This window comes from Poromitra crassiceps (genome assembly GCF_964638095.1).
Source record: "Poromitra crassiceps genome assembly, chromosome: 22".
Taxonomy (NCBI): domain Eukaryota; kingdom Metazoa; phylum Chordata; class Actinopteri; order Beryciformes; family Melamphaidae; genus Poromitra; species Poromitra crassiceps.
In genome coordinates, this window is record NC_139647.1 from 16990340 (window position 1) to 17016743 (window position 26404).

Below are 26404 nucleotides of genomic sequence, written 5' to 3' on the forward strand. Positions count from 1 at the left end.
CAGTATCGTACTCTGGTCAGTATACTCTGATCAGTATCATACTCTGATCAGTATCATATTCTGATCAGACTGAAGCCTACTTGAGTGACAGCTCGATGGTTCCAATTCTTCGCACCGCGTCCCATGCATGAAAACAGGCAGAAGAGGAAGGGGGCGGGGCCATGCAAACAGAAAAGAGGGATGACAAATAAGAAGAAAAAAACAGGAAGTGAGAGAGGAGACACTTGATCAGTAAGCGATGACTTCATAATGAGAAAACGTTATTAAATAAAGACGTCAAACGAAAAACAAAAAAATTTCATTTTGTAAAGCATGTCATTTTGTAAACTTGACAAATAACTTTATAACTTTACAATGCTTTACAATGTAAAGCATCCAATGCAAAAGCGAGCATGCGCTGAAAACTCTGTCACTGACTATTTATATCACTTGTCTCCTAAAGAGCTTTTTTGCCAAACTGTCAACTATTTGGATGTTTTGGCCTCATGCTTTGATTATTTTGAATGTGGGGAGAAAATGAAGTCAAATCAGTCTTGAATTGATGTGATCCATAGAGCTTTAAGATAAGAAGAAGAATAACTTCCTCTGTCGTTTCTATTTACCGATCTTCCCCTCCCCTATTTGGAAATCTGTTGGGGGGAAAACAGCCGTCAAAGTTATTCATGTCTGTCATTAAGGTCTGTAGGAGGCTGATGTGTCAGTGCTGCTTTAATAACACAGACGATTGTTTACTTGCTCTCATTTAGCCCCGTCCCCGCCCGCCATGCAGCGCCTCAAAGCAATTTGGTGCAAATTGGAGTCACTGAATTCTCCTGGAGACGAGACACACACAGAGAGACTATTCTGCAGCTGGAAGGTCACAGCTTTGACGGGTGTAAATCGTCCATCATAATGACAGTCGGTCTCCTCTTGAACCTCACAATAATTGCACTGTTTCCCATCTAGCATAATGTGTGTGGAGTATCATGCAGTATCAATTCACCCCTTGCTTGCAAAGTACAGTAAACACGACATTGCCTCTAAACGCCAAAACACTCCCCCACCTCCTGACCTCCTGACCCCTGGCTATACGTTGGCTCCGGCCGCTCGAAACTTGTCAGCATTTATGATGCTGAAACGTTGAAAGACTAGAATGCACCAAAATGCTGCCCCTGCAAATACAAGTCCGCTGCCCACAAACAAGCATTAGCAGCACAGCATCTCGCTGGGGCAGACACACAGAGAACATACACATGTGTGTGACACGCTGGACCCTGTAAGTGCTATCACAGCATTTTACACACACACACACACACACACACACGTGCTGTCACAAAAACATGTACTCATTTACAGGCACATGCACACACACACACACACACAAACACACACGCACACGTGTGCTGTCACAGAAACATGTACTCTCATTTACAGGCACATGCACACACACACACACACACACACACACACACACACACACAGACACACACACACACACACCCTGAGAAAGCGCACTACATGTAATGCACACACACTAACACACACACACACACACACACTCACACACACACACAATGACCCCTAGATGTAATGAAAACTGCCGAGCACAGGGCCCTGAGGCTACATTTAATCTGTGAGTGTGTGTGTGTGTGTGTGTGTGTGTGTGTGTGTGTGTGTGCGCGCACATGATCGCACGTATGTGTGTGTGTGTGTGTGTGTGTGTGTGTGTGTGTGTGTGTGCGTGTGCGTGTGTGCTGGAAATATGAAAACCAATGATCTCCAGGAACATTTTGGGCATGATAAAGTAGCTCCCGGTTGTACCGCAGAGAGACACAGCTGCGGATACACACACGTTATTATTTTGCTATTTTGTGAATAGTAAATTACATTTCAAATTTCATCACCAAAGCACACGAGTTAATATGGGAGCTTGCTGTGTGGAGATGTTTCCCCCTCCTCCTCCTCCCTGGAACAAACGGATGGAGAAGCAGTGCAATTTCATAACTGAACAGCAAATGAAACACAGAGAACAACAGCATACAAGAACATCCACACTACTCAACAAGAACGCACAGAATTCCAGCATCTAATCTTCTTAGGATCTTATAATGGACTCCCCCCATATACAGTAAGATAGCAGACGTAAGTGGATTAGAAGACAGTAATTTGTCTCTGAGCTGTCCATAACTGGAAATAAGAAGAAATTGAATCCCGCCTCATGTTTAGCCATGATTCAAATCCTTTTGTCAGCTCTCGTAAGTCGTCGCTGCAATAGTCAATTTGTCCTGAAGCCATCACTCATCTCTCTGTCGCCTCCGTCTTGATTCACAGCCTCTGCATCACAAACTAAAGCCTTCGCCCAATTCAACCAGGCCCAATTATTTCAGGATCCAGAGATACTGTAGGACTCAAGCTGAGCAACACCCCTCATTAGAGTCTAACATCTACCAATCTACAAACAAGCATTTTATGATGCACTTTCAAACACTGTATTCATGTTTTAATAGTCAGTATACACAGAATAATAACCGGTAAACAGTTTGTCAGTATAAAACTAGGCTCGGTGCCGACATGGGAACCTGGCAAAGACGTTAAGACGATCAATCACCTTTGATTTACTCAAAAACACACATCAGAAGACTCTTAGATTTACTCAAACACACACATCAGAAGACTGTAGCATTTGTGAACGTCCCCTTTCTAATGGGCAGAACTGAACAGGTAGAGCCAGAGCCGTGTATATAGAAGAGTCGCGACATCTCCATTCACTCCAGTGGACCCGTTTTTTTTACTCTCAAGAGTTCCAGGAAGTAAGGTTCTGGATTAAGCAGCACTAGTGTCGGGTTGCAGCAAAATGGACAGTTTGTGTTGTACTTTGAACGTTTTTTTTATTTTTTATTTTTTAATCAAATTGTACATCATCAGTTTTATTTTAGCATTCAAAAGTAGCGCGAGACCCCTTCCTGGCTGTTCATTGGCTAATGAGTCGCGCATTTTGGTCCTCCGCTGATGCCTCTCTCTCTAGAGGACACTCAGAGCACAACACTGCCACTGGGATTGTTCAGATTGACAGTGAAGTCGGGTTGTTTGTTACAAATGTAGACGTTAATGCATGAGAGAATATCTCCAAGCTCCACTCACAAACATGACATGGTGGATGCGTATAAATAATAAATGACACCACTGACTGCAAGTACACCTGAATGCATTTCCATTTGTCTATTGGTGGCTGAACGCTCCTTAACACTGTCATTATTAGCACTACTAGTCCAAGTCAAGTCTTAATTCTGCATTTATTGAATCAATAAAGATATCAATCAATCAAAAAAAAACTACTAGTCCAAGTCAAGTCTTAACACTGTCATTATTAGCACTACTAGTCCAAGTCAAGTCTTAGCACTGTCATTATTAGCACTACTAGTCCAAGTCTTAACACTGTTATTATTAGCACTACTAGTCCAAGTCAAGTCTTAGCACTGTCATTATTAGCACTACTAGTCCAAGTCTTAACACTGTCATTATTAGCACTACTAGTCCAAGTCAAGTCTTAACACTGTCATTATTAGCACTACTAGTCCAAGTCAAGTCTTAACACTGTCATTATTAGCACTACTAGTCCAAGTCAAGTCTTAACTCTATCATTATTAGCACTACTAGTCCAAGTCAAGTCTTAACACTGTCATTATTAGCACTACTAGTCCAAGTCAAGTCTTAACACTGTCATTATTAGCACCACTAGTCCAAGTCAAGTCTTAACACTGTCATTATTAGCACTACTAGTCCAAGTCAAGTCTTAACACTGTCATTATTAGCACTGCTAGTCCAGGTCAAGTCTTAACACTGTCATTATTAGCACCACTAGTCCAAGTCAAGTCTTAACACTGTCATTATTAGCACTACTAGTCCAAGTCAAGTCTTAACACTGTCATTATTAGCACTACTAGTCCAAGTCAAGTCTTAACACTGTCATTATTAGCACTACTAGTCCAAGTCAAGTCTTAACACTGTCATTATTAGCACTACTAGTCCAAGTCAAGTCTTAACACTGTCATTATTAGCACTGCTAGTCCAAGTCAAGTCTTAACACTGTCATTATTAGCACTACTAGTCCAAGTCAAGTCTTAACACTGTCATTATTAGCACTACTAGTCCAAGTCAAGTCTTAACTCTATCATTATTAGCACTGCTAGTCCAAGTTAAGTCTTAACACTGTCATTATTAGCACTACTAGTCCAAGTCAAGTCTTAACACTGTCATTATTAGCACTACTAGTCCAAGTCAAGTCTTAACACTGTCATTATTACCACTACTAGTCCAAGTCAAGTCTTAACACTGTCATTATTAGCACTGCTAGTCCAAGTCAAGTCTTAACACTGTCATTATTAGCACTACTAGTCCAAGTCAAGTCTTAACACTGTCATTATTAGCACTACTAGTCCAAGTCAAGTCTTAACACTGTCATTATTAGCACTACTAGTCCAAGTCAAGTCTTAACACTGTCATTATTAGCACTACTAGTCCAAGTCAAGTCTTAACACTGTCATTATTAGCACTACTAGTCCAAGTCAAGTCTTAACACTGTCATTATTAGCACTACTAGTCCAAGTCAAGTCTTAACACTGTCATTATTAGCACTACTAGTCCAAGTCAAGTCTTAACACTGTCATTATTAGCACTGCTAGTCCAAGTCAGGTCGAGGCACCGAAATGATTTTTTGTCTGAATAAAACCGTTTCCTTTCTGTTTCACAACATAGTTTATAGATTAGACCTGACCCCCATTGACTTACTTAACCAGCCGTGACTGTGTGTGTGTGTGTGTGTGTGTGTGTGTGTGTGTGTGTGTGTGTGTGTGTGTGTGTGTGTGTGTGTGTGTGTGTGTGTGTGTGTGTGTGTGTGTGTGTGTGTGTGTGTGTCCGAAGACACCTATTGTAGTGGGAACCACCACAGAAGTCATTTTGAGTACTTTGCCAGGTGTTTGTCTGTCTGTCTGTGGACAATTTGTTAGCACGATAGCATCAAAACCGTGCTAGATGCAGTCACGAAACTTGACGGGTGTGTAGTTGACATCAAAAGGAAGGCCAAGGTCGAAAATGAGCGTGATCAAAGCAAAAACCCCACCCCCCCCCCCCCCCACACACACACACACACACACACACTTTACGCCCCTGGCACACATTCGTTTTAAGCCGCGAACGTTGGTGTGATCCCGTCGCAAGATGATCTCGTCATTTATACTTCTTTGCTTCAATAACCAAAACACAGATGCATGTGGTTTTCACAGGCAGACTGAAAAGATTCCCTGTCCAACCATGATCAAACACAAAACACGAGTTACCCTGTTAAAAGCTTTTAACCACACCACGAAACACCAAAAGCAACAGACCTTCCCGCGTCTCACGATGCCCAGAGAAACGCCACACTAACCTCGTCCACGTTCTCGAAGGCGTTGATGACGTCGTACGGCAGGCAGGACAGCAGGTCGATGACGAACCAGGTCTTCAGGTAGTTCATTCGGATCAGCTTGGGGTCGGAGATGACCTCGCCGGCGGGCCCTACGAACGTCGTGTGGAAGTTCAGCACGATGTCCACCAGGAAGATGACGTCCACGATGCTGTCCACCACCAGCCACGTCACGTTGTTCTGCTTGGTCTTGAAGGAGACGTTGTACGGCACCATGATGGCCGTGTAGAAGGTGAGGATGAGGATGACCCAGTCCCAGGTGGTCTTGAAGAGGCAGTAGTGCAGGATGATGTGAGGGGGGGTCTTGGGCGTCTCCTGCTTGTACTGAGGTAGGATGTCTGAGCCGAGCTGCAGCACCTGCCAAAAGATTCCAGCGTTTCAGCAAAACTTAACAAACAACGGAGGCCAGAAATACCTCAGGGCTTGAGTTCTGGGCTCACCTGCAAAGCATTAATCTGCTGTGTAACTCTTAGATGTTGAGTCGGTCTAAAAGACTCTCCTAGTTCACCTTTTGGAACAATTTGTCTGTGTCAAAACTTTGCACCATTGTCTTTTCCATTCATTTATCAAATGCAAAACAAAATGCATAAAGTCTGAAATCTAATGTCTCTGTGGGAAAAGCTCCAGACAAAATCAATGACTAACACAATTTTTTTTTCTCCAGCTAAGTTATTAATATAATCATTTATACAGAATATGACACATCTTTGAACATCTACCAGTAATTCTGGCTAAATTCGCAGAAAATCGCATATCCATAGCCATACCTCAGCTAAGCGGGAGTGCTTGTGGACATTCTCCCCTTTGTGGACTGTGGGCTGCAGCTGTTGTAATACTCCTCTACTGCTGGTTAGCGCACGAGTCAGACGGGCAAACTTCCCCCAGCCTGAGGACCAAACGTATTTCAACACGTTATGCGATGACTTCTAGACACTGGGCTGTTTTCTAGTATATATGGTGATTATGAGGTTTTCTAGCTCGGGGAAAGTACAGACAGAGTCACAGAACCACGGTCTGAAAATGTAACTCAGGATGCACAATATTAATCTTTGCTATCCATCTCTTCAAAATTCAACATTTGCACAGTTCATAACTACGCAACCGTGACAGGATTATCGGCCGGGCATGCAGGGCACGAAGAAAGATGATCATCTTTATTTTGAAGCCCCAGGTTTGTCATGAATTTTGAATATTTCACAGATTTTAACTGGAATATGTGTCCATGTTGGCAAAAGATTAGGCCCCTGACTGCAGGGCATCAGATGAAACAAAGTTATGAATATGAGATTGCATGAACTAAACACAAGTTCTAGTCTGCCAATACTGTTATGGAGCCCAGCTAGTGATAGCATGCTGTAATATCAAAGAGGCAGCCCAAGACTTGAGTCTTGACTGATATGAGGGACTTGAGCACAGGTCTACCTGTCGATGTAGGGGATCGAACTACAATCTCAGTTTTGAATTCATTCCACATCCTGTTCATATTGTAAGCATTGATTTCATTTCACATTATTTAAATACTAGCTTGGCTAAAACATTTTTTAGTGCTGTGTGGCCGACCTGTCTGTGTCTGATGGCTGGTTAATTAACCTTAGCTGGTTAATTAATTAGCCTAATGTTGCCTCTTCTCTTTCATAACCTTATATTAAAGCATGAGCAGTCACATGATATACAGGTATTTTTGAATGTAGACCCTCTTGACTTTCATATTTTACATATTTACATACATATTTATTTCAGACTGAGAGGTTTCAAACCCCCTGTGGAACTTTCTTATTGTTTTTGTATCGTTTTCAGTTGGCAGCTTCAGAAAGATAATCAAATCCTTCGGGAAGATGTGATGTTCAATAAATACTGTTGACGTTTCAAATGCTGAGTCAAACCTTTGGAAGAATCATCCTCGATGGGCTGTTTAAATGCTGTGATGTCGCTGAACGTGCAGAGGAACAGGACCACTTTCTCTTGCTCGTTGCGGATGGGAGCAATTTTCACAAAAAACCAAACGGGCGTCCCTGAAAGGAAACCAAGAAAAAACATTGACTGATCTACATCATGTGATTGGTTCAAAGGAGATGACATTGAATAAGTAAATAGCATAGTGTATAATTGTATAATCCATATTGTACAGTGCGAGTCAAACGTGGAATTGTACTGGGCTTTCAACATATATTATAATATAGAACATACATATTATGTAACACCTGCAAGGAGAGGGAGGTTATACACCTGTAAGCAGAAACAAAATACTGCACCACATTTAGCTAGGAAGGAATTCTGTGCTCTAGTTTTGCCAATTAGTACATTTCTACAGAGGGGGAAATGTTCTGGGCTGCGTTTGAACTCGGCTGAGGCTCGGAATATATTTGAATGACAAGAGACTGGGGTGAAGTCGCATCTTTTTATGTATTATTTCTTCACGTACGGCAATGCTATACTTACTGTTCTTCTTGTACATTAGTATTTCAAATGAATTCATTTCATAGTTCTCAAATGTGAGTCGCACTTTCTCCGTCGAGTCCCTGTCTGTCAGCTCCCCATACATGAAACTGGAAAACACAAAAAGGGGGGAAATAAAAAACATTGTGAATTTTTAATGGACTTTTGACGTCATGGAAAAACACAGACATTCTCGTGCTACGGAAAAGACTGCTGAGCAAACCTTTGTGTGAATATTTCAATCATTCCTCTGCCAGGTTTTCTCTGGGTGAGATAATGGTACTTTTTTTGTTTGGTTTTCAGATTTCTTTGACATCGCCTCCCCAGATCACTCCGCCCCGTTTCCCCTCTTTTGCGTCACATTCTTTAGAAAGAAAATCAGCTTTTGAAATAACTGTACATTTCCAAACAAAACGCGAGCAGCATTTTACAGTCAGGTACAACCAAACTGTGTAGAATAGACCCTTTTCGCAGCTGCCATTTTGTGTCTAAAAGGCAGGATGCAACCAACTCACTAGTTAGGGCCCCAGCACTGGAACACCAAAATGGACTGGAAGTTGGAAACCCGAATTCATGTTTTGGTACACCTGTGTTTATCCTTCCCTTTGGGACACAAAATGGCCACCGTGAAAAGGGTCTCTATTAGGCTGTATGAAATTAGAGTAGGAGTAGATTGATGCTTATTGAAATACACACAAAGATAAATGTGTCCCAATGTCTAATGAGCTACATGCAATACACCTCGTTAAAAAAACCAGATTAAACCTGCAGAGGGGGTCAAGCCATCGTGAGCACATTTACCCATGCAGGCTGCAGAGACATTTGTCTCACTTTGCTCGTTACTGCCCCCCTTGGCAGCAGCGTGTTCCAGCATGATCTAAAAATAACCCTGGAGTTTGTTATTATTACATGAGGAAGGCTAAATTTAATGAGACTATATTCTGACGCTGCATGTGTTCAGAGCGGGCGCTTGATGGCATCACTGATGAGTGTCTACTCTCACAGCCAGGGGGGGACGGTGCACTCTCACAGCGACTTTCTTCAAAGAAATTTTTAATGATTTTTCAATTGACGTCCCGTACAAATGCGAGCAACAATCATGCTAATAATGCAACCCCACAGGTTTGCCGTTGCATATTTTATGATCAGCTAGAGAGAAATACATGCATGCTTGAAGCAAAATAGAGAAACGCACGCTCTCTCTCTCTCTCTCTTTCTCTCTCTCTCTCTCTCTCTCTCTCTCTCTTTCATACACACAATCAGCAGGAAAAGTTGAAAAGACACAGTATTGTTTGAAGCCGAGAACAATAAATGGGGGGTCAGCACATTTGGAGGATTTGAAGAATAGTTTTGAAAGTATCACTGCTATATAAAATTAGGTGTAGATTGTTTTTTTGTTTTCAAGATGTATGCAAAATTCTGCTGCACACCAAATATGTCTCTATAAACAGAAGAATATTTTCCACTGGATCTCAAAGAACAATCAGAAGATTTTATGGTTGTTGTTGTTTTTTGGAGCCATTTCCTCCTATTTAAGGCTCCACTGCAATCTAGCAACCTAAAAATAAACCCCAATTAAACTCTCTCTACTCAATATTTTTAATTGGCATTGGTTTCTTGAGCTTATGTTTATGGAACCAAAGGTCTAAATCAGTAATTGTCACAGTGCTGGCTGTGACAGACGCCATCTCCCACGCTTTTGAAATCTGGCAGTACCAACTGTTCCAAACTTTCCAGGTGCTTTAGTGGTTGTTGTAGTCCAACAAAGTTTTACTTAAATGGGAATAGTACTCTGTGTAAGAATCCCTACATGTTATTCCTATGTGTGCACATAAGCAGGGACACGGTATGGGTTCACAACATCAGTCTTTAATTAATTACTTGCTCCAATGTTTACAACTTGATTACATCACTATTTATGCCTTTGGTTCTCCTTTTTTCTGGCTTTGCAAGAGAAATATTCGTGTGTGCTATAGACCAGTGGTCCCCAACCACCGGGCCGCAGACCGGTACCGGGCTGCAACGCATTTGGTACCGGGCCACGAGCCGGTCCCATTTTTTTTTTTTTTTTATAAACATAGGCTATAATATTATAGGCTGTGTGTGGTAGTTGAAACAGTTTCAAGTTGACGTTTATTTATGTTTGTAGTTAAAACAAAAACATAAATACTGTTTAGGCTGCATACAGTACAACACAAAAGGCTGTTATTTACCCTTTGTCACCACCTGGTGAGTAAATATATATGTTACTAAAACCATTAAAATTGACGACCGGTCCGCGACTTTTTTTTCCATGTATCTACCGGGCCTTGGCACAAAAAAGGTTGGGAACCCCTGCTACAGACTATCTTAGACCATGAGAACACCATGTTAATTCTAAGGCCAGAGATACACTTGCTTTTAACTATGCGTTCGTGTGCACATGAATGACGGCTGCCTTGCGTATCCCGAGTCCGTTTGGAGCGGGAGGGTTAGGGTTAGGGTTAACCCTAACCCTAACCCTAACCCTGGTGTGCAACCAATGCACCAAACGGACACAGGATACGCACATGAACGGCTTGTTAAGAACAAGTATATCTCCGGCCTAATAGAGAGTGGTTTTCTCCTCTCAGAATATAGTTGTATATATAGTTATATATATATATATATATATAGTTAGTATATAGCTTGAGTTTCATATCCATACATCCATCCTATGCATTTTCATGCTGCTCATACAGCTTGAAGTCGTGGGGGCAGCATGGAAAGCAGAGCCGCCCCCAGACCTTCTTCTCTCCAGCTCCTCCTGGAGGATCCTCAGGCACTTCCCAGGCCAGCTGGTGATTAATAATAATTAATAATGGATTTGATTTATGTAGCGCTTTTCAAGGCACTCAAAGCGCTTTACATGTCAGGGTGCGTGTGTGTCTGTGAGGGGGGGAGGTGATGCACGACAGTATATGCGCCAGAATCAGCACTCACGTGGAGAGTTGAGGACTGAATGTGCCAGTAGGGGGCCATGATGGAGGGAAGGCCTGTGTGGGAGTTTAGCCAGGGCACCAGGGTTACACCCCCCATGGCACCAGGGTCACCCCCCCCAGGGCACCAGGGTGACACCCCCCATGGCACCAGGGTCACCCCCCCCCAGGGCACCAGGGTGACACCCCCCAGGGCACCAGGGTTACACCCCCCAGGGCACCAGGGTGACACCCCCCATGGCACCAGGGTTACACCCCCCAGGGCACCGGGGTTACACCCCCCCCAGGGCACCAGGGTGACACCCCTACGCCTGTGAAGAGTGCCGATGGGATCTTTACTGACCACAGAGAGTCAGGACCTCGGTTTATAACATCTCATCCGAAGGACGGTGCTCACTCACAGGACAGAGTCCCTGTCTGTCTCTGCCCTGGGGCATTGGGGATGGAGATATTATTCATGAGACGACAAGGAAGACCCAGACCTGCTTAGCTTCCCCAGCAAGCCAGCCACCATAGTTGGGAGGTTTGGAACGAAGATCGGTAAATCAAGGGCTTTTTTTTGCGGCTCTTAGAAAGGCGCTATACAAATAAAGTTTATTTACAACCCGGCTGTCAATCTCACAATCCGTTTATGAAATCAATAGTGAACATAACTAATAATAACATCACTAAGGTGATGTTAACTCATGCATGAACTCCTCCACTCTCTCTCTGATAGATGATGAAATCTGGAGACACTGGGATGAACCCATTTAACTCCAATCTCGCCAATCTCCAATTACACTACTTAGCTAACGACTGACGACAACCCAATCATCCATGTAAAAGCACTCGAGGATCAAAGTGACAGCTCCATTGTCCATAGGGACCAAAAGTGAGGGGCTGCTTTGCCAACTTTTCGGTGTCGGCGCTTAGGACAGAAAAGAAGTTCTTCAGAAACATGTCTCTCTCTGAGCAGGGTATTATTGGGGTAGAAAGACTTTGATGCATGTCTCTCTCTGAGCAGGGTATTATTGGGGTAGAAAGACTGATGATCTCAGCTTGGCCAGTGTGTGACGCGTGGACAAGCTCATCCAGATTAATGATGGCCTCAAACAGAGAAGGAAGACCACAAAGACGCAGACACAGGCTCATTATGTAACCATATGAAGGTATTGGGAAGTCTGGGTAATTTCTTCAGTCTACTATTGCAAAACATCTGTCACAAGATGTATTTATTTTTTATTTATTCTGATTTTCTCTCCTTTTCTTCCCAACTGAACTCGGCCAATCCCCCCTGCTGTCACTGTCGTTGCTCCATTCTCTCTGCCGATCTGGGGAGAGTTTTAGACTAGCACATGCTCCCTCCGATACATGTGCAGTTGGCAGCCGCTTCTTTTCACCTGACAGTGAGGAGTTTCACCGGCAGGATGTACAGTAGCAAGTGGGAGGAACACGCTATTTCCCACAGCACCCCCCCCCACCCCACCCCACTCCGAACAGACGCAACTACCGACCAGAGGAGGCCACTACTGCAGCGACCAGGACTCATACCCCACCGGCTTCCCACCCGCAGACACGGCCAATCGTGTCTGTAGGAACGTCTGACCAAGCCGGAGGTACCGCTGCTGAGGATTGAACCGCGGTGATAGGCGAATGCTTTTACCTCTATACTACCCAGATGCATGGAAGTTCTTGCGTTTTATCTATCTGAGCTACGTTGGAAAAACTTTCTGAAACATTTTTAACACATTTAATAAACACACAGAAGCATCATTGCCCACCTGCAGGTGCTGCTCTTCTGCATGACTTCGGCCCTGTGGTACCCCGACAGCTTGCAGAAGCCATCGTTGCTGTAGACGATGGGCCAGTCCACTATCTGAGCGTTCCCCAGGACAAAGTTGGTATCTGTTTCAAATCCAAGAGAAAGAGGAGGCCAAACACTCGAGGGGTTACAGCAAGTTACCGTATCAACATCAACAATCTACAAATAATTACGCTAATTAAGCAACATAGTTTTGGGTGGGGAAAATGATGAGGCTAATTGCATTGTATCTCAGTCAAAACCAAGGTTTTGGGGGGGAAATGCAATTGGAAAAATTATGAAATGTAGGAAGAGTTATTCAAATAACGACAAGACAATACAAATGTGAGAGCAAAAACGTCATTTGACAAGTTTTGAACGATTGTAAACTGAACACGGCTCCATACGGCAATAACACATCCGTCATTGCAACAAACTAGAGTCGGGTGCGTTGTTGAATCTTGTTTACTGGCAATCTGAGCCTCTTGAGCCGGCTGCTGTAACAGCTGAGCTACAAAAAGCATCAGTACTCGTGTTTCTGAAGTGTCTGTCGGACATTCCTTCTGACTTCACAGTGCAAATTGCTATAGTTATTCTGAGAAATTGACAAAATATCTCATCCAATATTAAGAGCCCATTACAGTGTGTGTGTGTGTGTGTGTGTGTGAACGAGTCTGGCTCTTGCTGGAAGAGTGCACATGCATCTCCTCCACAGGTTCTCACAATGAATCTCGATAGGCGAGAGTGAAGAGAGGAACCATGTTTGGCCTCAATGAAATCATAAGTGGCCACTTATCCAGTCATCCAGCGCTGAGATGATGGAGGTTCCTTCTCCTTCCTAACCAGCTTTCTCTTATTTTCTTCATGTACGTTTCTTTGTGAGTTAATTGGTCATTAAGGCCGTATGTAGTACGCCACAGTTCCTTCCCTCTTCATAAAGACGCAGTGGGTCACCCTGCCTTAAACAGTTGCTGACCCACTTCATTTGATCAGTCTGGAGTCCACCATGGTCTAACTAAATGCTGTTTTCAGAGGCTTTTAATTCATACTTTTAATAAGTTGATGTGAAATGCAACGATCAGATTTAAAAGGCATTGAATAGGACAGGTTAGTGAATATTGACAATTGACCGACTTCCCCATTGTTGTTGTTCTTAACCAAGTTTTTTCAGATTCTCCTTCCATTTTCTCCCCAATTGTACTTGGTCTAAATCCCCCTCCTGTCCCAGTTGTTACTCCAGGTGCCGTCTCTGCCGATCTGGGGAGAGCCGTAGATGCTTCCTCCAATACATGTGCAGTCACAAGCCGCTTCTTTTCACCTGACAGCGAGGGGGTTTCAGCACGTGGGATGATCACGCTATTTCCCCCTTCCCCCCCACTTCCCCTCGCCCTGAACAGGTGCCCCGAGCGACCAGAGGAGGCACTAGTGCGGCGACCAGGACTCATACCCCACCGGCTTCCCACCCGCAGACACGGCCAATTGTGTCTGTAGGAACGTCTGACTGAGCCGGAGGTACCGCTGCCGGGGATCGAACCCGGGTCTCTCCACTGTGGCTTTTAACCTCTACACGGCCCAGACACCGCCCCACTGACTCCCCATCGTTGAAACGCATGCGTGAATGTTGAGCAGCAGCGGCAGCAGCCCGGGTCCGGCTTATCTATGGCTTGTTTCAACAATGGGGAGTCAGTCAGTCAGTCAGTAAGCCCCTGAGGTGTTTCTTGGCTTGCCCGTTCCGGGTCCATCAAAAAATTAAATAAAATTAAATAATAATAATAATTTAATGAATATATAATGATAATAATAATAATAATAATAATAACAATAATAATCTCACATTAGTGCCTTGAAGGAAAATGTTCACAGCAAGTCTTAAGCAAGCCACCAAGTTTAAAGCATAATAAACTATAAGGACACAGAGGGGTGACGGAGCAGGAACAGGAAGTCAAAAACACATGACTGCACAGTGACACATGGCGAGCAACACTTCTATGAGCACATCACAAATCGCCAGAATAGAACGTTGGCATTTGACATGTCTGAAAAACAGGGATATGTACAATATCAATGTAAGGTAAAGGTAAAGTCCCACTGATTGTCACACAATGTGTGAAATTTGTTCTCCGCATTTGACCCATCCCCTGGGGGAGCGGTGAGCGGCAGCGTGCGCCGCGCTCGGGAATCACATGGTGATCTAACCCCCCAATTCCAACCTTTTGATGCTGAGTGCCAAGCAGGGAGGCAAATGGGTCCCATTTTTATAGTCTTTGGTATGACTCGGCCGGGGATCGAACTCATGACCTCCCAGTCTCAGGGTGGACACTCAGACCACAAGGCCACTGAGCTGGTGTAGCCTACATTTGAAAAAAAACGTTGGCAAAATACGTTATATGCATTTTACTTCTACAATCTCAACGTACATTTGAAACAAGAGGTACATTTGAGACGGAGGGTCTAATAATAAATAAAAATAATTGATTGGATTTATATAGCGCCTTTCTAGATACTCAAAGTGCTTCACATATCAGGGGAGGGAGGGGGAGGGAACTCAACTCATCCACCACCGATGCGTAGCACCCACCTGGGTGATGCACGGCAGCCAGTTTTCCCACCACACATCAGGGCCAATTAAGTAACGAGGGATGATTAGGTGGCCATGATTGAAGGAAGGCCTGTGTGGGAATGTAGCCAGAGCACCGGGGTTACACCCCTACTCTTGTGAGGAGTGCCGGTGGGATCTTTAATGACCACAGAGAGTCAGGACCTCGGTTTAACGTCTCATCCGAAGGACGGTGCTCACTCACAGGACAGAATCCCCGTCTCTGCCCTGGGGCATTGGGGAGATTGTTCATCAGACCAGATTATTCATCAGACCAGAGGAGAAGAGCACCTCCTACTGGTCCTCCAACACCACTTCCAGCACCAGTCTCCCATCCAAGGAGCATCCTAGGCCAGACCTGCTTAGCTTCCCCAGGAAAGCCAGTAATGTAATGCAGGACCCTCAGTGGTGCTGACAATCACACGTCAGCATTTCCTGGTTTTGCCAAAGGGAATCCCCCCTGGCTCCAAGTGCGGCTCTCTGCGTGCATTGGTGCATCGTTCAAAATGGACCCGCCCCCACGAGTTGCGTCACGCAAATAAGGAGGTCCGTGGTAGGTCAATTAATGTGCCTGTCATGCGTTTTGTTTTGGTCTTAGGGGGCGGTCCTTAACCACTTTTCAAGAGCTGTGCACCAGACGTAGATATCTACGGCTGACTACTGTGAGACTAAGGCAACGAAGCAACTTGGTTAGGGTGATGGTTGGGGTTGGGTTAGGGTTCTGGTTTGGGTTGGGGTTAGGGTTCTGGTTGGGGTTAGGGTTCTGGTTTGGGTTGGGTTGGGGTTAGGGTTCTGGTTTGGGTTGGGTTGGGTTGGGGTTAGGGTTCTGGTTTGGGTTGGGGTTAGGGTTCTGGTTTGGGTTGGGTTGGGGTTAGTGTTCTGGTTTGGGTTGGTTGGGGTTAGGGTTCTGGTTTGGGTTGGGTTGGGGTTAGTGTTCTGGTTTGGGTTGGTTGGGGTTAGGGTTCTGGTTTGGGTTGGTTGGGGTTAGGGTTCTGGTTTGGGTTGGGTTGGGGTTAGTGTTCTGGTTTGGGTTGGGTTGGGGTTAGTGTTCTGGTTTGGGTTGGGTTGGGGTTAGTGTTCTGGTTTGGGTTGGTTGGGGTTAGGGTTCTGGTTTGGGTTGGGTTGGGGTTAGTGTTCTGGTTTGGGTTGGTTGGGGTTAGGGTTCTGGTTTGGGTTGGTTGGGGTTAGGGTTCTGGTTTGGGTTGGGTTGGGGTTAGTGTTCTGGTTTGGGTTGGTTGGGGTTAGGGTTCTGGTTTGGGTTGGGTTGGGGTTAGTGTTCTGGTTTGGGTTGGTTGGGGTTAGGGTTCTGGTTTGGGTTGGTTTGGGGTTAGGGTTCTGGTTTGGGTTGGGTTGGGGTTAGTGTTCTGGTTTGGGTTGGTTGGGGTTAGGGTTCTGGTTTGGGTTGGTTGGGGTTAGGGTTCTGGTTTGGGTTGGGTTGGGGTTAAGTGTCTTGCTCAGGATTCAAATTTCAAACTGGCCTCGCTTGCAAGACGGGGACGCTATGGTCTGCCAAACCCATCCCTAGGTGCCAGCGTACTTCATCATGAGAAAGTCGATAAGACTCCATGACCTGTATAATGTTAATATTAACATGTCTAGAAACGTGATAGGCAACATATTTTGATTCATAAGTGTTCATATTGTACATTCCCATGGAAATCAGAAAAATACAATGCCAACCTTTTATTCTGAAATACAAAAAACAGTGAAATGACAACTATAAGCACATGAGATAGCGTCGACACAACATGACTGCACAAGACGTTCCATGCCAATGTGTTATTTTACAATGATCCGATGTGTGTTAATAATACTGAAGGAGAAGTCGTTAACCCTACGATTGTTGATATCCCCGGGATTGTTAATTGACTATGGTAAATGATCTCGACAATTAGTGCTTTGTAAATTAACAGCATTTGGTATAGAACATTGAGTGATAGACTACACAGAGAGAGGGATATTGGAGAGGAGGAGGAAAGCATAAGCAGCACTATAAACTACGACTGTACAGTGGAGTACCTGTCTGTCTATGTGACCATGTCCAAACTGAAAATGTTCCAAACAGAACAGAAGGGTTAACAAAGAACAGTGAGAAACATCTTTGAATGTCAGACAAAAAAGATGGGGAAGTGTCAACCGATAAAGTGACACAGCTGGTTCCAACGCTGCTGCGGTGATCCCGTCGAACCTGAGGAAATGCCACCGCAAAGCATGCTGGGAAGGGGGTCAGACCATGTGACGTGGGCCCTTTTTCTATTGCTGTCTGCTAGTTTCTATTTCTGTCTGTCTTTGTGTTTCTATATAGAGGCCAAGTCATGCCCCGTCCAGTGGGGCCCTTTATGCACCAGCCACCGGCAAGAGACGAGAATTCTTTCATCCCGTTTGAATTGTGTCATGAAGTAGCTACACGTATATATGATGTTTGTCAATTTACAAGATCACTCTGCAAGTCAACCGGTGAAACGGTTGCACTATCACGAGAGCGACTGAGGGAGAGGGAGAGAGGAGAGGGGGAAGAGAGGGAGAATGAGAGAGAGGGAGAGATAGGAGAGAGAGGGGGGGGAGAGACTGAGGGAGAGAGAGGGAGACGAGAGGGACTGAGGGAGAGAGGAGAGGGAGAGAGAGAGGGGTAGAGACTGAGGGAGAGGGAGAGAGACTGAGGGAGAGGGAGAGAGAGCCGAGGGAGAGAGGGGGGAGAGAGACTGAGGGAGAGAGAGAGGGAGACATTGCGCATTCTCCAATAGGGCAGGCGAGGCCACGCGACAGCCGAGCTGCGGGCGAGGCCACACAGCGGCCGAGTTGCATAATGCGAGCTGCAGGGCGGGTGAAGCCGTGAGCCCGCGCAGTGGGCGAGCCTAGGAATCGAGCGCGCGAGATGCCTAGTAAGTTATAAATAGGAAAGACTACGCACAACCAGTCGCATAAGTGACGTCATAACTCCCCCCCCCCCCGCCAGGCCATAATTATGTTAGTGTTGGTGTGACGTATATATTGTGCGAGACGAGAGATGTGTTGATTGAGCGCTTTCATACAAAACTAAACGTTACGTTTGAGTTTTACGACAAACTGCGGCTTTCTTGACTTGCAAAGTTAGCTTTTAAATTGAGGAAAAATCACGTGTGTACTTCATGGCACACAATTCAAACGGGGAAAAAAAGAAAGAAAGTATTTTGCCGTTTCCAACGCTGGTGCGTGTGCTGAAACAGGAAGTGGGCGGGGACTTGGCTCTCTAGTGCTGTCTTTGGGAGGAGCTTGATCATATCAACCTCAAATGCACAGATGTGACTGTGCAGTTGAGTGTGCAGTTTTTCTGCCATTAGGGAAATGTGGATAGTAATCATTTCCGTGTGATTTATTCAGACCATGGACTCATTGGACTGCAGGTTACCATTGAATGTCAAGCTGCTTGGCTCAAAGGTCAGTGGTTCAAGTCCCCAGAGTGAAATGAACTGCCGTACTAATTCTTGTGCACAGTTAAGCTTATTTAACATGAACAGATTCGTCTAAACTAGAAACAAGAGAGAGAAAAACTGTCATCAACATACAGCATGATGGATGCTGCTCCACTGAGAATGAATGAAGGTGAGACCGACGTTATAAAATTAAGCTCATTTTTGATGTACAAGCAAAAAACCTGATGCCCCTCCCCCTACGCCCACCCACCCCCCCCAACCCCAACCCCATCCCCGCGCCTCGCAGAAGTAGCGCCCTCTCCGTGGCATCACAGATTATAGTCTTGGCTCTTTTGTCTCTAGCTTTAGGCTGAGATTTACTGCTGGCTAATCCATTCTAGACCGCCCAAGGTCACAGGAATAACATATTATGCACATTTTTAGAGTGGATTTTCCCTTTTGAAAGTAACACACCTTCTTGGACCCAGATAGATGCCACACATCTAAAGAAAGCCTCGTTCTGGCTGTCGCCTTTTCTGAACAAATCACTCCCTCGTGTCATAACACATTTTGTAATGTAGATATTTACAACGGGGCCAGGCTGACGCGGTGGCCTGAGGAACACACACACACACACACACACACACACACACACACACACACACACACACACACACACACACACACACACAATGATGTATGTTTGGATCTGGCTCACGGCCTGTTGTTAAGTGCCATACTTCTCCTGTCTGTCTTTCCTGTCACTTCCCACTGAATCCAATAAATACAGAAAGGCCAGGGGACCATATTAAATCTGTGTTGAGCACAAACGCCTATGTGCATTATGTAACTCTCCAAAACTGAAGCCCATGACACCCATGTCCACTTTGGAGGATTTTAGTTTTCAGGAATGAAAAATTGTCCCGACACACATGAGCCAAAAATGACTTCCATGAATCTGACAGAATAAATTGCAGATTTACTGTTTGACTGGTTAACAAACCGAAAGATGAATCTTCCCAAGATTTGTGGCTAACAGGTTAAAACTAGGATGTATTTGTGTGTGTGTGTGTGTGTGTGTGTGTGTGTGTGTGTGTGTGTGCGTGCGTGTGTGTGTGTGTGTGTGTGTGTGTGTGTGTGTGTGTGTGTGTGTGTGTGTGTGTGTGTGTGTGCGTGCATGCGTGCGTGCATGCGTGCATGGCCGTAACTAGCTATGAGGACGGGGAGGTCCGGACCTCCCCTAATATTTCAGCCTGCAAAAAAAAAAAAAAAAAAAAAAAAAATTTTTTTTTTTTTTGCAGGCCAGGCCAGGCCAGGCCACTCACTGAACAGCAGGCCAGGCGCCGCCTACTGGTTTACTAGTGGTTTTATTACTTTATTCAGGTTTAAAGTGGGTGCATCTCATTGTAATCATGCATGATGCCAATTGCCAAGCTCCCGAAGTCAGGTATGCAGGTGGCTATATGCATGGTTTCAGTTTCATGACCCAAACATAACAAAAAGAGGTGGTGTAAAGTTAAAAACAACATAATATATTTTATTTTATTTTTCAATCGTTCCTATCAGGAATAAATAAATGTCCCTCTGTATGTTTTTTTTATTATCGATGATGACTTTGTGTGTTGTGTACGGCTTGGGTTGTGTACCTGTGTTTGTAGGTGTCATTTTGATATGAATTTGGCTAAAACAGTTTGTGTTTGTTAGTTACAATTATGTTGACAGGAGAGCTGAGCAGGTGGTGACATGAAAGAGAATATACTGAATAATGACATCACAACAGTATAATCCTAATGTTGATTTAAAATGATATATTACTCTAAATATGGCTAAAAAAGGGGGGGGGGAAAACTCAAATCTTTTTTCGGCGGCGCCCGTCTGGTTACGGCCCTGCATGCGTGTGTGTGTGTGTGTGTGCGCATACAATACATACATACATACATACATACATACATAGCCTGTGGTATATTGTTCATATAATTTAACTGGAGATAATGTGTTGCTGCCAAGTTTGCATTATAAATAAGAAAAGGCGACATTAGTGTCCAGCTGGAGGTTGGGTTTGTCTGACAACAGTATGGTCTTTCAACTGCATTGGGAGGCTAACAACTTACAAAATCACAAGGCACTGACTGAACCAACCAATGATTGAGATGAATTATAATCTGTATCTTGGTGGAGATTTTTTTTTGTATTGTTGCTGTAGACTTTCATTTTGCATCTGCATGACATCTCTGCTGGGTTTTACTGAAGAATAATCTGCTTTCATAATGACATTTTGCTTGAAATAACCCATAGACTACTAAAACCCCAAGTGTCCCTGACTAGAAATCACTATAGGTTAAATACTTCAGAGAGATTTGCTGTAATATTGTAAACATTTTAAAATGCATTTTAAGATTAGGCCTATTGTTCTTTTTCGTAACGGAACTGCCTATTAACAATGGTTTCCCAAATCAAAGGTTTACTCTAACAAGATTTAGGCGAAACAAGTGCATACCTAGCCTACATAACTTTTAAATGTATGGAAATGTGGCCATTCAAAGTATCACCTGGTTCAATTTCAACTCATTAGCCTGACGAGTAGATCGCAGTCGCACTGAGGTCGGTTGCCTTTATTAGACATCGAATTGTTATACATTTCTACAACCCCGGCCATAGGCTATTTTCTGTATTGTCTCAAAGCTGCATAATTAGCTATGCAAAAATCAGCCTAACCCTTAATAAGCCTAACCCTTACCGTTCGACCGTCTGACAATGTTCTCCAAAAAAGTGTTCTGAGGGGCCACAAGTCCCCTCCGACCCCCCGCCATGCTGCCGCTTCACTCGGTCCGCTGCGGGTAAATACTCCGGCCGTCAGTCGTCATGGTGTCCCGTGTTTTGGAGACGGTGCACGGGCTTCTTGGTGAGGGGGGCTGTGCGCCTGGTTGTTAGCTCACTCAGCCGGGCCCAGAGGGAGAGTAGTGCGCTGCGCTGCGCTACGCTGCGGTGCTTTGGAGCCTCGACGCACCTCAGTCAGCACTCAGCATCCAGCAGCCAGGAGAGGAAAACGACGCCTGGGCGCACTGGGGGTCTGCTCAGGAGGGCTGTGGCTCTCCACGCTGCTCCCATACACCAACCATTACAAACACGTGTAGCGCCATCTGCTGCACATGGCGTAACATTACATACTGTAGTTGGTCCAGGTGTCAACTTTACACTGATGGAGAAGTCAGCGTACTTCCCAAACCAAAAATGTGTTAAATAAATATATTTATTGTATAAACTCAGTATTGAGCACCACAGACTGTGTCCCCCATAGTAATGTGTAATTTGTCTTATTTACTGCATCTCTAGTATACTATAATAGGCCCTGGTGCCCTAGCTGGTACCGTTCCTGAGTAACTTGTCCCCAAATTGACCCCAGGTCCGGAACGTTTGATGAGTGTGAACGTTGTGTGTTCACACTCGGGTGGTCTGGGGAACGCTTTGGTGTGCCCGGGGACCGATCACTTGTGAACGTGAACGCCAACCGTACCAAAAACCACATAGACCACACACGGGCGAGGATACACTCCAGGCGTAGTTGATGACGCAAGTGTCCTCTGCAAGTGTTCCGTTCCGTTCCCGAGCGCGGAAGAAATGTTGTAATGTGAAAGCTGATCAGCGGGGGAGAGGGGACAATCATACTCGGGCACGGAACGGAATGAAAGCAATGGTTCCCAGCACGTCACAACAACATCACGTGACGTCTCTGAGGAAGACTGCAGGAAGCAGCAGTCGAAACTGTCAGGTATGACAAAATACACACAGTCTTTCAATAAGAAAAACTAATAGCAATGGTTCCCGGTGAGAAAACACCCTTAAACCCAAATCTGAGATTAACTCTCACCCAGACAAACTCTATAGACTACTTTTGACTATGTGAATTGGACTATACAAATAAAGTGACAATTATAGTGTTTACATTCCCACTGACGGCAGTCAGATTCAGTCTGTGACACAGAACCACAATTAAAGTGTTGACCGTTTTTCTTTTAATATAGTGACCCAGAACCACAATTAAAATGTTGACCATTTTTCTTTTAATATAGTGACACAGCTGGAAATAAAAGACAGTACAGTCAACTGTGGACTTGATCCATCATTTATCAGGGTATCTTTTCCAGCTGAGATACACATCATCGCCATCGCACATCAATTCACAAACGCAAACCCGTCTACATTCATATATCCACCTTATTTTTGAATGCCCCACTGTAAAAAAGAAGCGTGGGTACAAGGTCCGGTTTAACGTGACTCATTGTTGCCGCTTGCCATTTCCTTTGTTATACTCTGGCTGCAGACCCGAATTATAAACCGGAAGCTGGAGTCCGTTATAAAAGTTATAAATATAGTCACGTTATAAACAACTAACCAACGCTGGAGGTCCGTATGGAAACTCGAAATGTGTGTTACTCGAAATGGTTAAAAGTTCAATCAATTTCATGGCGTTTTACTGCCATGTAACATAGCTAGCTAGCCGCTAACATTAGCCAGTTAGTAGCTGACTACCCACAATGCATTACGTTATCCCAGCACCCGAACGACACGGCTGTAGAGCAGAATGGCTCTGCTGTAAAAGGGTAAAATCCTCATAGATGTTTTTTTTGTCAGGGGCTGGGGGGTTATCTAAATTGGTTACACCGGAAATAGAACCCATACTTAACGTAAGGGAAAATGGCCGCCAAAAATAAGGTGGATAGACAAATGACATCGCCGTGACAAATGAAATAAAGCATTACAAAGACAGTCTCTGCATGTCGATCAAAGTGAGCTTTTTCCCATTTGCTCGCATTAACTTGACCATGTCTTGGTGATTCTGAGGTGATTCAGGTGGTCCGTTATGTACTTGTGTTCTGGAAAGTTGCTGAATTTGCTCGCCTTGAAGTTGAGCCAGGTCTGGGACCTGCGCTCGGCCGCGTGGCCGATCTCCTGCTCCTGGCTCATGTACGGCCGGCTGATCCAGTACTCGTTCTCGGCCTCGCGCTCCAGATGCTTCAGCGTGTTGCGTTTCATCTGCCAGGTGATGGGTCGTGGCCGGCGGTTCTTCCCGATCCATTGCTTCCCCGGGATGCCTTTCCGCAGCAGGGCCAGCGTCAGGAACATGGCGGCGGCAAGTTACTTCTGGTCTGGAATGGCAGGCACACAGTAGCACGACAAAGAGGTGAGTGAAAACAGAGATGCCAGTGGTATTCACTCATTTGTTCATTGCATGTTTTTGTGTTAATGTAAATGAGCAGAGATCAACTGTATCTCCCGTGACTTTTGGTGGCATTTTATATGATCATTAACATATCAGGTGAGGGATTCTCAAACTTTTGAGGGCTGGGTGATATGGACAAAGCCAAATATCAAAATAGTTTTGACCAAAACATCAATATGCATATTGCGACAAATATAGTATGGATTACTATTGCTGCTTTCACACAATATTTAGACTTTTTTTTTTTTTATAATGATCAGTAATGACTAAGTGGTAAACAGCTAGAACAGTCTGGTGTAAGTTGAGAAAATGACATCACTTTACTGTAATGCAGCCTTTAAAAGAACAGGAAAAGACAACAGTTAGCACTATGGATGGATGATATATTGTCCAGCCCTACTTTTTCATGCCGAAGACCTTTAAAATCACTCAGACTGAGGATCCAATATTTTTCGCTGCAGGGACCCTCATGAGTTATGAGGGAAAATGTTATTTTTAGAAATAATTGTGTGCTGTATGGAGCCTATGCTGCAGGTAGGTATAGACACTGAAAGTTCAAGTTTGAAACCTATGAATCACAGAGCACTTATTATTATACATTCTCTCATTGTCTTCAATTATCTTACCAGTGTTGCTTTACTTGCTTAATAGTTTTCATTTTGTGCATTTTTACACTCGTTTGAAGAAAAAACATGACAGTACAGGACTGTTATTACTGCATTGTAAAAAAACAACAACGCAACATTATTTCATTCTGCAAAACAAAATAAACCCTTTTAAAAGACAAAGTTTGACGAGAATCACAGAGTTGCCTGGAAACAAGAGTCCAGACGCATGCGCACTGGCATCATTTCGTCTTCTACATACATTCTGCAATGCATTTTAGACAGACCTCGAACGCGTGACAGCAAAGATAGTCAGAAAGATGGCAGATGTGACACATTGCTCAACATGCGTTTAACATGCACTAGCCCAGAACCTCAATTTATTTTTCCCAGCGGAATCACCAAAGGATGACAGTGTGGATGCGTCTGGACTCTGTTTCCAGGCAACTCGGTGATTCTCATCAAACTTTGTCTTTTAAAAGAATTAGATTAGATTACCTAACGGAAATTGGCTGGTCGGTAGGAGGGCTCCTGTAGTGTTGACACGAACATAGAAAGAGGGAAAAAACAGCCAGCACTCCAATGTCCTTTTACTAGGAACTTTTATTAGTTCATAACAGCAACGCACAGCGTAGTATCACGCGGACGCGTTTCGACGTTAAGCCGTCCTCAGCGTGTATCGGATACACGCTGAGGACGGCTTAACGTTGAAACGCGTGATTTTTTTTTTTTGCTGTGGTGTGTACAAGCCGTGACAACAACTATGGTTCCCCCAAGAGATCTAGGTTAGTTTCTGCAAAAGCAAAATACCAAATTATTTCATTTAGCAAAAGTAAACTAGGTTAACCTAACGTTAGCCTGGGAACCTGACGAATCTGTGAGCTGATGTTTCATTTGTACATGTGACAGGTTGAGAGATATGGGATAGGTTTATGTTCATTATAATGTTTATGTTTAGTATGGGGGGACCAACAACTTATTTTATTTACCTTATTCCACTTGTGTATAGTTTTACCAGTTTCAACTAGTTGGGGTTTCAGGATTACATAACTTGTCGCAGAACATCTATTTTTGTTTATTTGGTTAAAGTGAAACTGTAATATTCCTCGTTTTCTCTACTGTTCATGATTTTGTGGAAACTATTCAGTTGAAGCAGTTGACAGTTGCGGGAAGTGCTTTTGTGTTTGAGAGTGCACTGTATGATTCTCGCCACAGGGCGGTGCAGGTGAGCGAGTGCCAACTGTTGTAAACGGAGTAGAAGAAGAAGAGATATTGTTTTTCCTGCTGTAGAAGAAGAGAATGTAGCTGCCTAGCTAACACAGGAGTTGTACAGCAGCAGACAACAACACGCAGCCAGGCAGATAAGAGGGGAAGCATTGATGTTGTTTGAATGAATGGACTGCTGAAATAAAAAACCCATGCGACTAAAATAAACCCGGTCTCTGCCGTGTAATCCCTGGCTGCAACATACAGCTAGCTAGGTGACGTTAGCTAGCTAACGCTAGCCGTACTGACCAAGGGCACCATGAAAGAGTCGCATTCGGAATTCCTGACAAAAAATAACTTGCAGAGTAACAGAGTCGTTATTTAGCTTACCTCACTTTCGCACTATGATCGATTGCTTCACTTTCAGCAAAGCCGGTGAAAAATGCTAGGAAACAGACAAGAAAAACCCATATGAAAAAGGTGAGAGAGTCAGAAGAGTGTCGTTATACTTCCGGTGTCTTCTACGGCGCGCGGGACGGATCAAAAAGTATTGCCCACTACATTTCAGGCTGCGTTTTTTCACTTTTTATTGTACAAATTCAAATGAACAATAACAGTCTTTAATGTCTATCAGGGGTAATTTAAGACTGCGTCACATTTTACTGTCACACATGGACTTCACACAATGCACTTTAGCCTACTCCCCTCCCACCCCCGGGTGTTGAGACGAAACTGCTTGCCTTGTTCTCAATCATTTCCTCATTCGGC

The 26404-nt window shown here is 44.3% G+C and overlaps 2 protein-coding genes across 3 annotated transcripts in view; both read right to left on the reverse strand.

Annotated features, from left to right (window-relative positions):
• Positions 1 to 21414, reverse strand: part of kcnh1a (potassium voltage-gated channel, subfamily H (eag-related), member 1a) — a gene marked incomplete at both ends in the record, with an annotated part of 48293 nt that extends 26879 nt beyond the window's left edge. The window contains 6 exons of the mRNA XM_083658518.1: positions 5405 to 5797; positions 6208 to 6326; positions 7324 to 7452; positions 7880 to 7986; positions 12597 to 12720; positions 21342 to 21414. Coding sequence (XP_083514644.1) covers positions 5405 to 5797; positions 6208 to 6326; positions 7324 to 7452; positions 7880 to 7986; positions 12597 to 12720; positions 21342 to 21414 — 945 coding nt within the window. The remainder of the gene's footprint in view (positions 1 to 5404; positions 5798 to 6207; positions 6327 to 7323; positions 7453 to 7879; positions 7987 to 12596; positions 12721 to 21341) is intronic.
• A 1250-nt stretch (positions 21415 to 22664) lies between these two features.
• On the reverse strand, positions 22665 to 26164 carry mrpl57 (mitochondrial ribosomal protein L57). Of its 2 annotated transcripts, XR_014553679.1 has the most exons (3): positions 26027 to 26164; positions 23328 to 23751; positions 22665 to 22818 (listed from the first exon to the last, which is right to left on the reverse strand). XR_014553679.1 is itself a non-coding variant. In XM_083658751.1 (2 exons), exon 2 carries the CDS (start codon positions 23726 to 23728, stop codon positions 23417 to 23419), a length of 312 nt encoding a protein of 103 aa, XP_083514877.1. In that variant the 5' UTR covers positions 23729 to 23751; positions 26027 to 26164; the 3' UTR covers positions 22665 to 23416. The 2 variants fall into 2 exon arrangements, 1 of the variants encoding a protein (XP_083514877.1); XM_083658751.1 differs by having other exon boundaries at positions 22665 to 23751.
• Between the last annotated feature and the right edge of the window lie 240 nt (positions 26165 to 26404).

Coding starts and splice junctions, on each gene's coding strand:
- mrpl57 (XM_083658751.1), bottom strand. CDS start 23,728: ATGTTCCTGACGCTGGCCCTGCTGCGGAAAGGCATCCCGGGGAAGCAA.